Below are 15,642 nucleotides of genomic sequence, written 5' to 3' on the forward strand. Positions count from 1 at the left end.
TGGCAAAATGTATAAAACAAAAGTTATTTGTCACGTCATTTGCTACCGAAATGGTATATGTGATCATGGCCGTAGGACGAACCGTTCCCGAGATACGAGCGAAAAGGCGGCGTGCCACAGCGCAAGGTCAAAATTGTTGCAGCTCTCAGCTAACCTGTATTGGTCACCTAGAACCCACCGCGTGGAGGTAGCTGCTCTTCGGGTTCCTCCCAAGCCCAACCCAACCCAACCAACCAACCATATGTCAAGCTTGTTTTAGTCTGAATCTGTGTCAAATTTATTGATAAAATCAGATTTTGTACTAAACTTTGGCACTTGTTGCCTAGATTTCAGTGCAGAGCGTATAAAAAGATCACGAGATTGGGGGTCAATAACTTTAGAAGATGCCTCTGTCACCAGTTTGACGATTCTCTCGACTGCCACGGTGTGAGAGGGGAATTCACCAAATTTCCATACCTCTGCAGTGTCTCCCGACAGCCCTTTTATGAGTTCTTCGTTAGAAACTGAACAAATAACTGGTGGAACAGTCAAGGTAATAGTCTTCCAGTTAATCATATCGTAATAAGTATTAGCTTTGAAATTCAGCTTTGGCACTTTATTACATCTAACTCTTCCATTTATGGTGTCAGACTCTGCTTCTCTGGCTGCCAGAAGAGGGTCAAGGGCCAACTTTCTGACTTCTATCCGTTCGTCAGTCATTATACTAAGGAGAATGTTTTCTGGAAGAGCAAAGAATGTTGAATGGATGAATCGACAACCTTGCGCAGTTTAGCGGGTAAGTATCTCGACCTTTGAATTGCAGCATAGAGATGGCGCGAGCCATCTTTGATTGAACTGTTGAATCTTATTGAAAACCACAAAGGTGAGTAAACTGTAAGTATGTACTTGGCCAAAATCTTTATTTCCTTTGTTGGTTTGTCAGTAGAAATGTCTCAGAATTCTATTTGCACAGGTGAGCCAGCGAGATTTGCACATGTTACCTGGATGCATCGACGCTAAATCTGAGGAACATTGACCGGAAATAACAGCTTCTGAGATTTTATAGAGATAAACTTGGTCTGTGCTAAGTTGGGTCGGATTAATAACCTCAGAAGGTAATTGGCAGGATGGAAAACTTTCAAATTTGACAACAGGCAACTTCTCACAATAAGGGAGCAGTTTACCCCTTTAATTTGGTTTCTGTTCCGGTGCGTAAATGTACAGAAAAGATGGTTTTCCAACTTGTGAACACGCCACGTATGTATTTTTGGCCGTGTGAAAAACATAGCAGTTCCAAATTTATGCCACACATTTTTAGCGACTATCCTTGTGTCTCAAATGCAATTTTTACTGGAAAGGGAATCCGTTTCAACTGAAATGGCAAATAGATAGAACTCACAGAAATTCGTAGAATCAAGAATTCTTATATGCGATAGGAGAGTCACAATCAGTCGAGACCCATTACACAATTTCGGCGTTTGCAGATTACGAAACATAATACCGACAGATCCAACTTTGAGACGCAAATGATGCGGTGGCATACCAAGCCTCTCCAAAGAATTTATAAATTCCACTGGATAATTCACGGCTTCGTCTTCATTGTCAGGACGATCGATCGGTTTGTATGAGCGCATGTCTCCCGGAATTTGACTTTGAATCTTCCAGTTTAAGTCATCAACATCAACATTTTTGGCAGCTATCATTGCACATGCACTCAAGGAATCGTAGTTACGATAATTTGGCCAATGTTAGGATAACCATTCGTGATTAGTTCATCTTTCGTGAATCGATAAACGGCAGATGGAATTGATATCAAACCACCCCAAGTACCAACCGGAATTAATCCATTTCCAATTTTTAGCGAAGATGATGTAAATTTCTTCGGCAATGTCATTTTTATTCTTATCCCATAACAGGCGCGGATTTGAAGGCTGATATGTCGAGATGATTGTCGCGAAAAGTGTGCGAACTTCATTGCAATTGCTGGCTTGCTTCTTTTTTAAAAAAGTTGCACACACCGTATCATTCACATTACACAATGACTCAATCGAAGTTGAACCGCGTACATTTATCAATAGCAACCGAAGGTAGAAACAATCGTCGTTTTTCGGTTGGATTGTGTAAATTAGTTGATTAGTTGATAACACACCTGGATGTCCATCTACTGGTTTGTCTTGTTTTCTGTGTAAACATTTCTTTGACGATGCATTCTATGTATAATATCAAGGTATTTCCGAATGTCCTCGCAAACGGATCATTGACGAAAGTTGAATAATTTTCCCTGGGTTGAAATACACTCTTTGGCCATTCTCCAAATTAAGTGCGAGACGCACAACAGTCGGAAAATGTTCATGAGTTGCAAAAGTAAATATCCCACAAAGTGCTTTAGTGCAGATCACGTATCGACCGTATCGTTCAAGACCAGTAACCGCCATGTTGCTTCTTTTGGTGACGTATGAACTTACAAACGTATTTTATCGATATCACCAAACTGCAATACTAAACATTGATATGAGTTTTGAATGTGAATTAGACAACAGTGGAGAATATAGTACGATCCATATGTTGTCAACTTCGATATTCACTACTCTAAGTTGTATGGTCGTCTGATGAGCTACGACGATAGAGTGGATATTCATCATTTCCAGTTTGCGATTCCGAAAGAAAATCAAGTGGATAGTGTTTCATGCATTTATTGACAGACATACATACCGACGTGGGTTTGAGGTGTCCGCAAGGTCCATGAACCTTATTGGTTTTCATCACTTCGTATAGTACTTCTTTGCATCAGGAATTGCCGCAAGATTGAATGATTTCATCAAATTGATCTGGTGTAACCACATTCCACCATCCAAAGAAGAATGTGTGTGTGCGGCAAACATCTCTTTTGCCACTCAACAGAGTACATCTAGCATCTAACAGCACCATATATGCGTTGCTTCAAGATAATGTCCGTCGAAGCTGTTGCTTGAAAAGTCCTACTGTGACATCGTGGCGATATCTTTCTGTTTGATCGCAATCCACAATACCGCACGTATGTCATCGCTTCCTGAGAGTACTCGTTCATGTGCATTGGGCTGCTAATGTACATATGTTGATGCCAAAAAGAACGCCGACCGATATTAGCACGACCTCTTCATGGCATCGTAACAAATTTCAATCTGTAATTGATCACTTTGTGTGAAACACACATAGCATTTTCACTGAATAATTTTCAAAAATTTTTGAAGCAAACGCCAAATTTGAACGATTTAAATAATAGAAAAACAAAACAAAAAAAACAAATTAAAAAAATTTGTATGGAAAAAATTAACTTCTTGGAATGGTTCAATATTCCGACTTTTCCTCATGAAAGACATACAGGTTTTTTATTTCTAAACCTTTCCCGATCCACACAAAACATTCTCTGAAAATTTCATCAAGATTGGTTCAGTCGTTCCCTTAGCGTTACTAATAAACAAACATTCATTCGTTTGTATGGAAAAAAGGGCTGTTTTTAGAGGGTTTCCGGCATTTATAGGAATTTTTCGTGCCGTAAAAACCATCCTTGAACCTCAACGAACATTTAGAAGAAAGAATTGGCAAAATTGGTACAGGCGTTTTGGTAAGCGCATAACTCTTACCAACACATTTTGTGATTCATTTTTATATATGTATGTATGTATGTACATATAAGAATAAGATGATTATACTTTTTAATAAAAAATAAAAAGTAGTTTTAAGAACACAAACACGAAGACCGCCCCAGGGCGGCCTTGCCTGTTAACGCGAATTTTTTTTTTAAGTATTTCTTTGGTTGCTAGTATTTTATTTATTTTTATTTTTTAAGAAATGGAGCACAGAAATGGCACGAAATTTAATCTAGTCAATGGAATCAGTTGAATGACGAGGATGATGGGATTTTAACAGTGACAATGAATTGGACGACCGAGATATATGCCTGATGAAATCTCTCCGGAAGATGAACAAGCTATTTCATCGTGTATTCATGTTTTCACGTGAATGAAGTGGCAATTCACGCTTACCGCCGCATATTACAAAGCTTCATATACTGATGGAAATGTTCTGCTATTTTTTACAAAATAACTAGTTCTATTGATTGTGGAAGAAACAAATCGAGCAACTTATTCTTAAAACGTCATCGACGATGAGGGAATTTTTAAATACATACATTGGCGTCCTCATTTATATGTCCATTTACCGTTCCGAATTAGGAGAGGTATTGGGGAGAAAATGCTTTTTCCCCAGTTCAAGAAACAATGACTATAAAACAGTTTTTGGCGATGAAAAGATATTTGTCTTTTAGAGATGAAAGCGAGAGGATTGAAAAAGGTAAACCGAGATATGATCAATTATTTCGTATCCGAAAATTGTCAGATGAACTCAACAAATGGTTCGATTCTGTTCCAAAGCCTGCAAGTCTTTACGTCAATGAGCAAATGTGGAGCACAAAATTAAAACATTTCATGTTGTGTGACTTCACTGGATTTGCGTATCGCTTCGAAGTCTATAACGGTCACCACGGTTACCAGGTCAGCCGTATCTTGGAAGTACTGCAAATGTAGTTGTACGACTATCACAAATAATAATTGATCATCACATTCTCTACTTCGACAATTTCTATACATCGTTATCTTTATTTGTTTTCGCAAGGGGTACCAACAGCTTGGACACGATACGAGTGAACCGAATACCAAAATGCAAGCTTCCGTTGGATAAGGATGTAAAGAATATATATTTGAGTACGTAGGTACTGCATATGGTGTCGATATTAACAAGGATTTGGGGAAAGACAATAAGATAGTTCGATTGGCATCAATCGAAAACAAAAGCAGCATATTGAAGTTGATTGCCTACAAATTATACGAGAGTATAATAGCCAAAGCACTTATGGGTAGTTACCATATCCACGCAAAGACCTGAAATTCGAAAACACGGCGTTTTTACAATTTCGTAGATATGGCTGCGACAAATGCATCTATTTTGTATCGACATCTGCATTTAGAAAATTGCAGGAACAATTTATCTGCACAAGACGACAAGCTGTTTAAGTTACCCGAGTTCCGTGAAAAAATTGCTGCTGGTCTTGTCGCTAACAAACTCAATCATCCTGCTGGTCGGCCAACGTTTACACCATCAACACCCGTAGGAAAGACACTAAATGTGGGGAAAAAAGCAGAACATCCAATCGCGGATGTCCGCTTTGATAAGTATGATAATTTTCCCATTAGGCTTCCTAAATATGGTGGAAAAAATAAGATGTAAATTGTGCCTAAGTTCAGAAACGCAGCGTTTTTGTTCAAAATGTAAACTAAAATTATGCTGCTCAACTACGAAAAACTGTTTTTTTTTTTACTATGTATCATCACAAAAATTAATAAACTTTGTTATTTGAATTCCCCTAGTTATTGAAATTCTTCTTTTGTTTTTCTTATTTTCTTTTCTTTTGAAATAATATGAAGTTTTTATTGAAACTTTATTTTGACCTAAGCCGGCAAGGCTGTCCTGAGGCAGTATTCAGGTTATTCTCACCTGTGAGCAGAAAAGAAGAAAAAAAAGTTATATGATGATATTTTTGAGGTTTATGGAACCTAATTGCCCTGGACAAAACTTCCCAATCTTTTCTGTCCACGATTGTAGTTTTGCCTGTTAGAGGGTTAATCCTTTTGGCATTGAAAATACTATTTTTTTTGTTCGCTCCGTAGACATTTCATCCCATTCTGTGAGCATTGCTTCTTGCACATTTTAGATGTTATTTTGTATTTTCGGATAACACGTTCCCAATCTGCTCACAAATACTCTATTGAATTAGGGTGGTAACTAAAACTTTTAAAGTGTTGTTATTCCCATACTTTACACAATTTCACGTATTTTTCACAAACAAAGACAATGTTGGGTCAACTAACGTTACACCCTATTAGTTATTAAGTTATTTTAAGTTTAGTTACTCATATACTCGTATAAGAGCACAGACTCAATTGTACTAACAAAATAAGGTATTAAAAATTGTACGTGCATAATGCTCTCACATAACTCATTTGTATATACACACGTATGCATGTCTACATATGTTCGCAACAACATAACAGCGAGAGTTTTTGTCACTCCTTTTGTGTGACTCCTTTGCATGTGCAAGCATATGGACATCCATCGAAAATATTAGCATAAGCCTAATCATTGTACCTAATTACATTTTACTTACATTAAATAATATCAGTCTATTGCTGACCACCAAGGCGACAAGTTTTCTATTTTCTACTTCTTTCAATTTAATTACATAGCCCAAATTCTCATTTAAATCATTGTTGTTTCGTTGAACTAACGCGGTTGGGAAAAACTCTTCCTGATCCTACATTTTTTGGCGCCCAACGTGGGGCTAGTGTTTTAAATTGATTTTGAAATTGCGATTAAATTAAATAAAAAGTGTAATTTAATTTAGTAAGAAAATTTGTACCCGGCTATCAAACATAAGTCTATCGTGATTCGTGCTCTTGGTGGTCATCATAAGGCTCGCGCATAATAATCAACTCCATCATTATCGCTGGAGGATCGCATTGCCGTACAACTTATTTGGACATTTCCTCGCAATAAATTGCAGAGGCTTGGTCAGGTCATTGTAGTCCATATGAAATACAGTAATACCTTACTGTTAGACCTAAACCAGTTATACACCGCTGTTCTGCACTGCTCAGAATTGAACGCCGTCGCTTCTGCCAATTCTGCCATCGTTGCTGTTCGCTGCCACTGCGAACGTCTGTCGTCTCTGCTACTCTCGCTCTGCTCTGCAAATACTTGATTCGCTGTCGCTACTACTGCTCGCTGCTATTGCTCGCTGCTATTGTTCGCTGCTTAGCTATCAATATCGCTGATACGCTAATACGTCGCTTGTATGTGATCACGCATCACTTTGCATCGCTGCCGCTGCACTTGCAATTCTTTCGTCGCTCTTATTTGGTCACACCATCGCTATCGCTTACTCGCATTTGCTGCAGTTTCCAACATATTCGTTTATACCCAACGAACCATTTGAGCGGAATTCCGGATTCAAGGCAATCTAATCGCAAGTATAAAACTATTTATATTATACTCATTCGTCGTTATATCGTAAACTTTATATCGTTTCCTAACAACCGTACAATTTATTTTTGGAATTTTTTCGTAAATTGTTGAACATTTTAAACATGTCATTGGAAGAGCTCAAACAACAACGGGCTAATATTAAGAAAAATATTTCTCGCATAAAAAACATTGTCGAGGCCAGTCTACGGTCAGGTGCTAAAATACTTTCAGCAGCCGAATACAAATGCCGACTTGGTATTCTGGAATCTTATTTCAAAAATGTGTTGTCTACACAGACGGAAATCGAAAGGATAGATCATGAGGATTGCGGTCGCATGGATCTTGAGGAGCTGTATATAACCACAAAGATAATTATTCAGTCTCAAGTTACCGAGGATTCCAACACCACACTCTCAGACACCACTTGCGTAATGCAGGCAGGATCGAAGCTGCCTAAACTCAAACTTCCTACATTCAACGGCAAGTACTCTGAATATCAAAACTTCATAACTTCCTTTCAGCAAATTATTGATCGAGAATATAGCTTATCTAACATAGAGAAATTTAATCATCTACGCAACTGTCTCAATGGACCGGCATTAGAAACTATTGAAGCCTTTCAAGTTTCTAATGAAAATTATTTGAAGGCATTGGAGAGACTCAAAACTCGATATGACAATCCAACTCTCATATTTTTAGAAAACATTTCCTCTTTATTTGAGCTTTCGTCTATTTCTAAGCCTAATGGCGGTCAGTTGAGAAGTTTAATTGATAAGGCATCTGCAATTTACGGCTCGTTATTGTCATTGGGAACTGAAAGCCAAATTTCACAAGATATGCTTATTTATTTAGTTTTACAGAAGGCAGATGAAGAAACCAATCGCAAATGGAAGGAGTCTTTGGACTTTAAAACTTTGCCGAGCTGGGAAAATTGCACCCACATTTTGGAGAGACATTGCCAGTACCTCGACTCAATTGATAACGCTCACACCGTTGGATATGTACACCAAAGCGCTACCAACACGCATAAAGCAAAACCTTTACGTAAAGGCTATTCGTTTTCCTGTTCCAGCTCATGTTGTTCGGTGTGTTCCAGCAACAATCATAAAATACACAACTGCGACCGTTTTAAGGCACTTAGTGTGTCGCAACGCTTCGACCATGCAAAGAAGATGTCTCTATGTATTAACTGCTTATCAAGGGGACATCTGTTATCGAACTGCGCATCAACTCATAAGTGTAAGATTTGTTATCGTCAACACCATACCTTGTTACATCGTAGGAATACACCAGATTCGTCAAATTCTACTTCGACATCCGCTGTTCATACACACATGAACAATTCATCATCATTTGACAACATCATCCTCGCCACAGCAGAGGTTCTAGTTCGCGACGTTTCCGGAAACTATCATCTTGGCCGTGCTTTGCTGGATTCTTGCTCACAAGTTAATTTCAATACTGAAGAACTTTCGCAAAAACTGATGCTTCCACGTAGCAAACACAACATAGAGATTGAAAGTATTGGTAAGTCCTCTACCAATATAAAGTATAAAACTTCTACAAATATTAAGTCGCAAGCAACAAGCTTGGAGTTACCTCTCGATTTTTGCATTACGTCGTACATCGCCTATCATCCAGAACCGGAGATAGATACATCTTCCTGGCATATTCCTCCAAACATTGTACTTGCTGATCATCAATTTAATAAATCGAGGAAAATTGATTTACTTTTGGGGACAAAGAGCTTCTTTAGTTTACTTTCTGTAGGACAAATTAAACTTGGTGATAATCTTCCGATTTTACAGAAAACGCTATTAGGCTGGGTCGTTTCGGGACGCTATCGAGCAAACACTAACGCGCTTAATGCCAAGTGCTTGTTTGCATGTGAGGAGTCTATAGATTTAAAATTGGAAAAATTGTGGCAAATTGAAGAAATTACAAAAAAGCCGAATGTGTGGACACTTGAACAGCACAGCTGCGAAAAGTTATATAATGACACTGTATCTCGAAGTCCCAACGGCAGAATCATAGTGAACATACCGTTCAAGGATGACCCGTCTTGCTTGGGTGAATCTTATAACACAGCTTTGCGACGATATAATGCGCTAGAACGCCGATTGCACCAGTCCCCTATGCTCAAGAAAGAATACGTAGCCTTCATGGATGAATATGAAAGTCTAGGCCACATGGAAGCACTGCCCAATCCAAACTTGGAGGAACCTCACTACTATATCCCTCATCACTGCGTTTTAAAACCAAATAGCACTACAACGAAATTGAGAGTTGTATTTGATGCATCTTGTCGAACAACTACGCAAAAATCGATTAATGACATTCAAATGGTTGGACCTACAATTCAAAGCGAACTTGTAATAACCTTGCTTCGTTTTCGTTTACATCGCTTCGCACTTACTGCAGACATCGTTAAAATGTATAGGCAGATACTAATCAATGAGGAACATCGGAGGTTTCAGTACATTTTGTGGAGGAGTTCGCCTCATAAGAACATTCAGACATTTCAGCTCAAAACTGTCACCTACGGAATGGGAGCCGCACCCTATCTTGCTGTGCGTAGTCTACACTACCTCGCGGATCAGTATGTGTCGAAATTTGTCGTTGGGTCAGATGTCGTCAAGTCATCATTCTACGTCGACGACCTACTGTGTGGTGCTGACTCACTTGCGGAGCTATCAAGGATAAAACATGAGGTAACAGAATTGCTAAAATTAGGTGGATTTGAGCTGTCAAAATGGCATTCCAACCACCAATGTTTCAGAGTCGAACACACTGACAAGGATTTAAATCTTGATACTTCTGTCACCCGTGCTCTTGGCCTTAAATGGGATCAAATTAACGATCATTTTATGTTTTCATTTCTACCAAAGCAGCCAATAAATGGAACCATCACTAAAAGGACAATACTATCCATCGCCTCATCGCTTTTTGATCCGCTAGGACTACTAGCACCAGTAATCGTTACCGCTAAAATTCTACTTCAGGAGCTGTGGTTGCTGAAAATAGAATGGGATGAATCGGTCCCGCAAAACATCGCATCGGCATGGCAAACATTTGTCAACAATCTCTCGGATTTACCTTCAGTTAGAATTCCAAGGTATTGTTTATCTGCTAACACGAAGTCTTTACAAATACATGGATTTTGTGATTCTTCGATACGTGCTTACGGCTGCGGAATATATACACGCATAGTTGACAATTTTGGTAATGTTAGCGTTCGTCTATTTACGGCAAAATCACGAGTGGCACCAACTAAACGACAGTCACTCCCAAAATTGGAACTCTGCGGTGCACAATTACTTGCTCGACTTTTTGCAAAAATTAAGTCTACATTTTCTAATTACAATTTCGATACGTTTCTTTGGACAGATTCGCAAATAGTTCTTCATTGGCTTCAAATGCATTCGAGTACACTTTCAACCTTTGTTGGGAATAGAGTATCGGAGATTCAGGATTTGACTGTGGATGCTTATTGGAAACATGTGCCAACGAAAGGCAATCCAGCAGACATTGTTTCCAGAGGAAGCACACTATTAGAACTCACAACTTCGATTTGGTTTAATGGACCTGAGTTTCTATACGAAGACGAAAGAAAATGGCCTAATGGAAAGAGTAACGACATTGACATGGAAGTTGTTAATGCAGAAATGCGTAAATCAGTATTTAACATAATTATAAATAATAATTATCTTCTAGAAGCGCTTGACAGGTACAATAGTCATACTCGTGAAGTGCGGATTGTCTCATGGATGCTACGTTTTTACACTAGACTTAAAAAAGATAACACGAAAGTGGTGGATGGACCACTTACTCCTGACGAACTACATCGCGCCTTGCTATGCATTGTTTGGAACGTTCAACAACAGCATTATGCTGCAGACATTCGATTGTTGCAGCGAAATAAAATGACAAATGGCATACTACGAAATTTGAATCCGTTCTTGGAAACAACTCAAGGATTTGAACTACTAAAGGTTGGAGGGAGACTTGAACTGGCCAATCTTCCGGAAAGCCAGAAACATCCTATTCTACTACCAAGTAAATGTGGATTTGTTACGCGATATGTTCGATATCTACATATTAAAAACTACCATGCCGGGCCTAAAGCGCTGGTGGCTTTAATTCGTTTACAATTCTGGATCGTTAATGCTCGTGATATCACTAGACGTATTGTGCGTTCATGTATTCATTGTGTGCGTTACAAACCGAAATTGCTTCAACAAATGATGGGTAATCTTCCTGTTGAGCGGTTAACACCAACACGCCCATTCTCTCGTTGCGGCGTCGATTTCTGTGGACCTGTCAACATCTATCTTCAGATCAGGGGCAAGGTACCCTATAAAGCTTATGTTGCCATATTTGTTTGCTTTGCGACAAAAGCTGTCCACATCGAAGTCGTTTCTGACTTGTCTACAGATGCATTTTTGGCATCACTCAAACGAATGATTGGAAGGAGAGGTCTTCCATCAGATATTTATTCTGATAATGCAACCAATTTCGTCGGAGCTTGCAGCAAACTTTCAGAACTGAAAGCCTTTCTTTTCAAGAAGGAAACCAGAGATGTCATCACAAATTATTGCGCTAATCAATTTATCAATTTTCATTTTATCCCTCCTAGGGCACCTCATTTTGGTGGCATTTGGGAGGCCGCAGTTAAATCAGCCAAAGGGCATTTGAATCGTAGCGTTATGAATACCAAGTTAACATACGAGGAACTCACTACAGCCTTGGTAGAAATAGAAGCAGTTCTAAATTCTCGACCTCTATCACCACTTTCGTCTGACCCCAGCGACTACGAAGCGTTGACTCCAGGTCACTTCTTAACTGGTAGCGCGTTAAAGAGTCTTCCGGAGCGAGCAGTAGCTGACAACGTCAATCAAGTCAACAGATGGAATCAAATAATTGCCGTCAAACAAATATTTTGGAAACGTTGGTCACACGACTATATAAGCGATCTGCAAGCGAGAACAAAGTGGAACACTGACCATGGAAATGTTGGTAAGAACACAATGGTTCTTATCCATGAGGACAATGTACCACCGCAACGATGGCTAATTGGTCGTGTCATTGATGCTATCCCAGGAAAGGATGCACGAGTCAGAGTGGTTGATGTGCGAACTTCAAAGGGTATAATTCGTCGCCCAATCCACAAAATTGCAGTTTTACCTGTTTGAAAGTCCTTTCAACGGGGCCGGGATGTTGGGTCAACTAACGTTACACCCTATTAGTTATTAAGTTATTTTAAGTTTAGTTACTCATATACTCGTATAAGAGCACAGACTCAATTGTACTAACAAAATAAGGTATTAAAAATTGTACGTGCATAATGCTCTCACATAACTCATTTGTATATACACACGTATGCATGTCTACATATGTTCGCAACAACATAACAGCGAGAGTTTTTGTCACTCCTTTTGTGTGACTCCTTCGCATGTGCAAGCATATGGACATCCATCGAAAATATTAGCATAAGCCTAATCATTGTACCTAATTACATTTTACTTACATTAAATAATATCAGTCTATTGCTGACCACCAAGGCGACAAGTTTTCTATTTTCTACTTCTTTCAATTTAATTACATAGCCCAAATTCTCATTTAAATCATTGTTGTTTCGTTGAACTAACGCGGTTGGGAAAAACTCTTCCTGATCCTACAGACAAGAAGACGTAATACTTCTAAATTTGTATTCAGACTGACCATAAATTGCTGTTTACAGCTCAGAGCTCCAATGATAACGGGACTTTTGCAAAGCCTGCTAGAAACCAAATTTACAAATATGTTATATACACTCAATTGAAATCAACTAAATTTTCAGAAATTATATATAATATAAAGGCATACAATCATAGTTGGCATAATAGTTATAAGTAAATAACGTATGATTCCATTCAAATGTTGCGCTAAACAATTCTGCCGCCGAGATGTTGACCTTTTTAATTTAGAGGGGGCACTCATTACATTGACTATTTGTACTAAATTTTATTCAAATATTTTAATTTATGTATTTCGATTGTAAACATAACTCTGTCCATTCGTTACCAAACAAGGTTTTCAGACAAGGCGACTCTCTTTCATTTGACTTATTCAATCTACTCTTGCAGAAAATAATTCGAGCTGCAGAACAAAATAGAGGTATCATTTTCTATGAAAGTGTACAGTTGATGCCGTACGCCGATGATATTGATATCATTGGCTTCAATAGCCGCGCCATTACCATTTTCTATGAAATTGTACAGCTGCTGCCGTACGCCGATGATATTGATATCAAGTAACTCATTATTCCCATTCTGTCATATGGCGCAGAGACATGAACGATGGCAACATCTGATGAGTCGATGTTACGAGGTTTCGAGAGAAAGGTTCTGCGGAAAATATATGCCCTTGCCAATTAGCCATGGCGAATATCGCATTCAAGGAAATGAGGAGCTGGGTGAGATATACGACGACATTGATAATGTTCAGCGAATTAAACGACACCGGCTATGCTGACTAGGACATGTCGTCCGAATGGACGAAAACACTCCAGCTCTAAATGTATTCGACGCAGTACCCGCCGCTGCACTCTGTTGAAAAGATAAAGTGAAAAAAAGGACTAACGTGCTGTTGTAAACTTGGCTATAACGGCGTAAGCTGTGTCTACGCCAGTAAAGAAGAAGAATATATAGTAGTCTCAAAGACTGTTTCACATTGGAATGAAACAAAGTAAAATTTGTATGTACATATTTCCCGCAGTAAAATGACTCAATCAATAGATGGTTATCATTTCGTTTCAAACGAGCAAAGCACTCCCATAATTTTGGGTGAAAGTTGGATTGTCTTTCTATCCAATATTTTATAAATATAAATAAAGTATATGTTCTATAATGAATATTCTTTACATTAATTAAATTGAGTTAATATTTAAGCAGATAATAACACATACCAAAGGTAAAAATAAAATTTAATTTCGTTAATAAATGTTTATCTACATGTTCGTGCCGTACTCATTTCTAATTTTCAGGTTATAGGAAACGTTTTAAATTGTCAACAGATTTTTATATGCTATAAACTAAAGATAATATATAACTTGAGATTTCCGATATCAATTTTAATAATTAAACAATTAAGATGTTCGAAAATCATGAGATAAGTTATATGGGAGGGTAGTTCAAGTTTTCGCAAAATTTTATTTATTTTAGGCAAAAAAAAAAATTATGTGTGAAACATGTTCCATAATTTTCATGAATATAACTCAAATATTGGCCGATATGTCTAATATGAAGTCACCTGGAAACACGAGAATCTTTAATATTAGGTATATGGGGGCTAATGGAAGTATTGGTCCGATTCAACACATTTTTGATACACAAAAATACAATATTGTAGCTTTAGTAGTTTAGGAGACTTATTACAGGGCGGAACCACACCCACTTTTTCCAAATTTTTTACCCAAATGTGCTCCTTGCTACTGCGAGGTCCTAAATTTAGTGCTTAGTTATGGCTCTTTATTAGATTTCGGTTAACGGCGTTTGTGTTCGTGGCAGTAGTCCGATTACGCCCATCGTCATGTTTTGTACCAAGGACCCCCCATATCAAGTTTCATCAAGATATTTACTCAAGTTACAGCTTGCACGGGCGGACAGACAGACAGTCAACCGGATTTCAACTTTTCTTGTCATCCTTATCGTTTATTTATATTTAACTGTATATCTATCTCGCTTAATTTAGGTTATACGTACAATCGTTAAGTGAACGAAACTATTATACTCTTTAGCAACATGTTGCAGTAGTAAAAAAATAAGTCATATATTACGTACCTTTTACAACCAGGCTTATAGATGACTCATCTTCCCCCAGTTCGTTCCTTGCATGGATGGTATATTCCCCTGCGTCTTCTGTAGTAATATTTTTAATGACTAAGGACATGCTTTCCTCATCGGCATATAAAATTTTGTGTTTTTCGCCTACTTCAATAATTTCACCGTCATGCTTCCACTCAACTCCTGGCTTAGGAAAGCCTTTGCACTGTAATTCTAGAATTGCTGTACCTCCTATTGTTGTATTAGCTTCGCGATGTTCGATAACCAAGACTGGCTTTTCTGGCTCTTTGTATAGTGTTTGTATAGCACCTTGAACAGTTAGCTCCGCACTACATGATATATTGCCTGTCGTAGTTTGAGCTACACATGTATAAATTCCTGCATCCTCTGGCTTAACATGTTGAAATACTAGAGCTAGAGAGTCTTCGTCTTCGCCGAACAAAACCTTAAATCGTTCTTCTGGGTCAAATTCAACCCCATTACGTTTCCAAGAGAATGTAGACTTTTCTCCGGCTGGAAGGATTTGCCCACTTAAAGACCCAAAGGGATTTTTATCCTCTGTTAGACGAAGATAATAAAATGAAATGCAAATTAAAAATAATTTTTTTTTTTATAAACATAACATGTAGAAATATTACTTAATTTAAAATATAACTTTCGACCGACGCAAGAATGATCAACTATTTTTCAATCTCTCTTTTTATTATTAAGAAAAATATGTAGTTATTTGCTAGCATATAAAAAGTGATTAATCACGAATAAATTTCGCAAGATATTCAAA

At 38.1% G+C, this 15,642-nt stretch overlaps 1 protein-coding gene across 13 annotated transcripts in view; it reads right to left on the bottom strand.

The window, feature by feature from the left end:
* Positions 1 to 15,642, bottom strand: part of LOC105228775 (obscurin) — a 369,554-nt gene that overhangs the window by 132,652 nt on the left and 221,260 nt on the right. For all 13 annotated transcript variants that reach the window (XM_049451168.1, XM_049451169.1, XM_049451171.1 and 10 more), the window contains one exon: positions 14,859 to 15,419. In XM_049451168.1, the coding sequence (XP_049307125.1) occupies positions 14,859 to 15,419 (561 nt within the window). The remainder of the gene's footprint in view (positions 1 to 14,858; positions 15,420 to 15,642) is intronic.

The sequence above is a fragment of the Bactrocera dorsalis genome, chromosome 3, assembly GCF_023373825.1.
Source record: "Bactrocera dorsalis isolate Fly_Bdor chromosome 3, ASM2337382v1, whole genome shotgun sequence".
Taxonomy (NCBI): domain Eukaryota; kingdom Metazoa; phylum Arthropoda; class Insecta; order Diptera; family Tephritidae; genus Bactrocera; species Bactrocera dorsalis.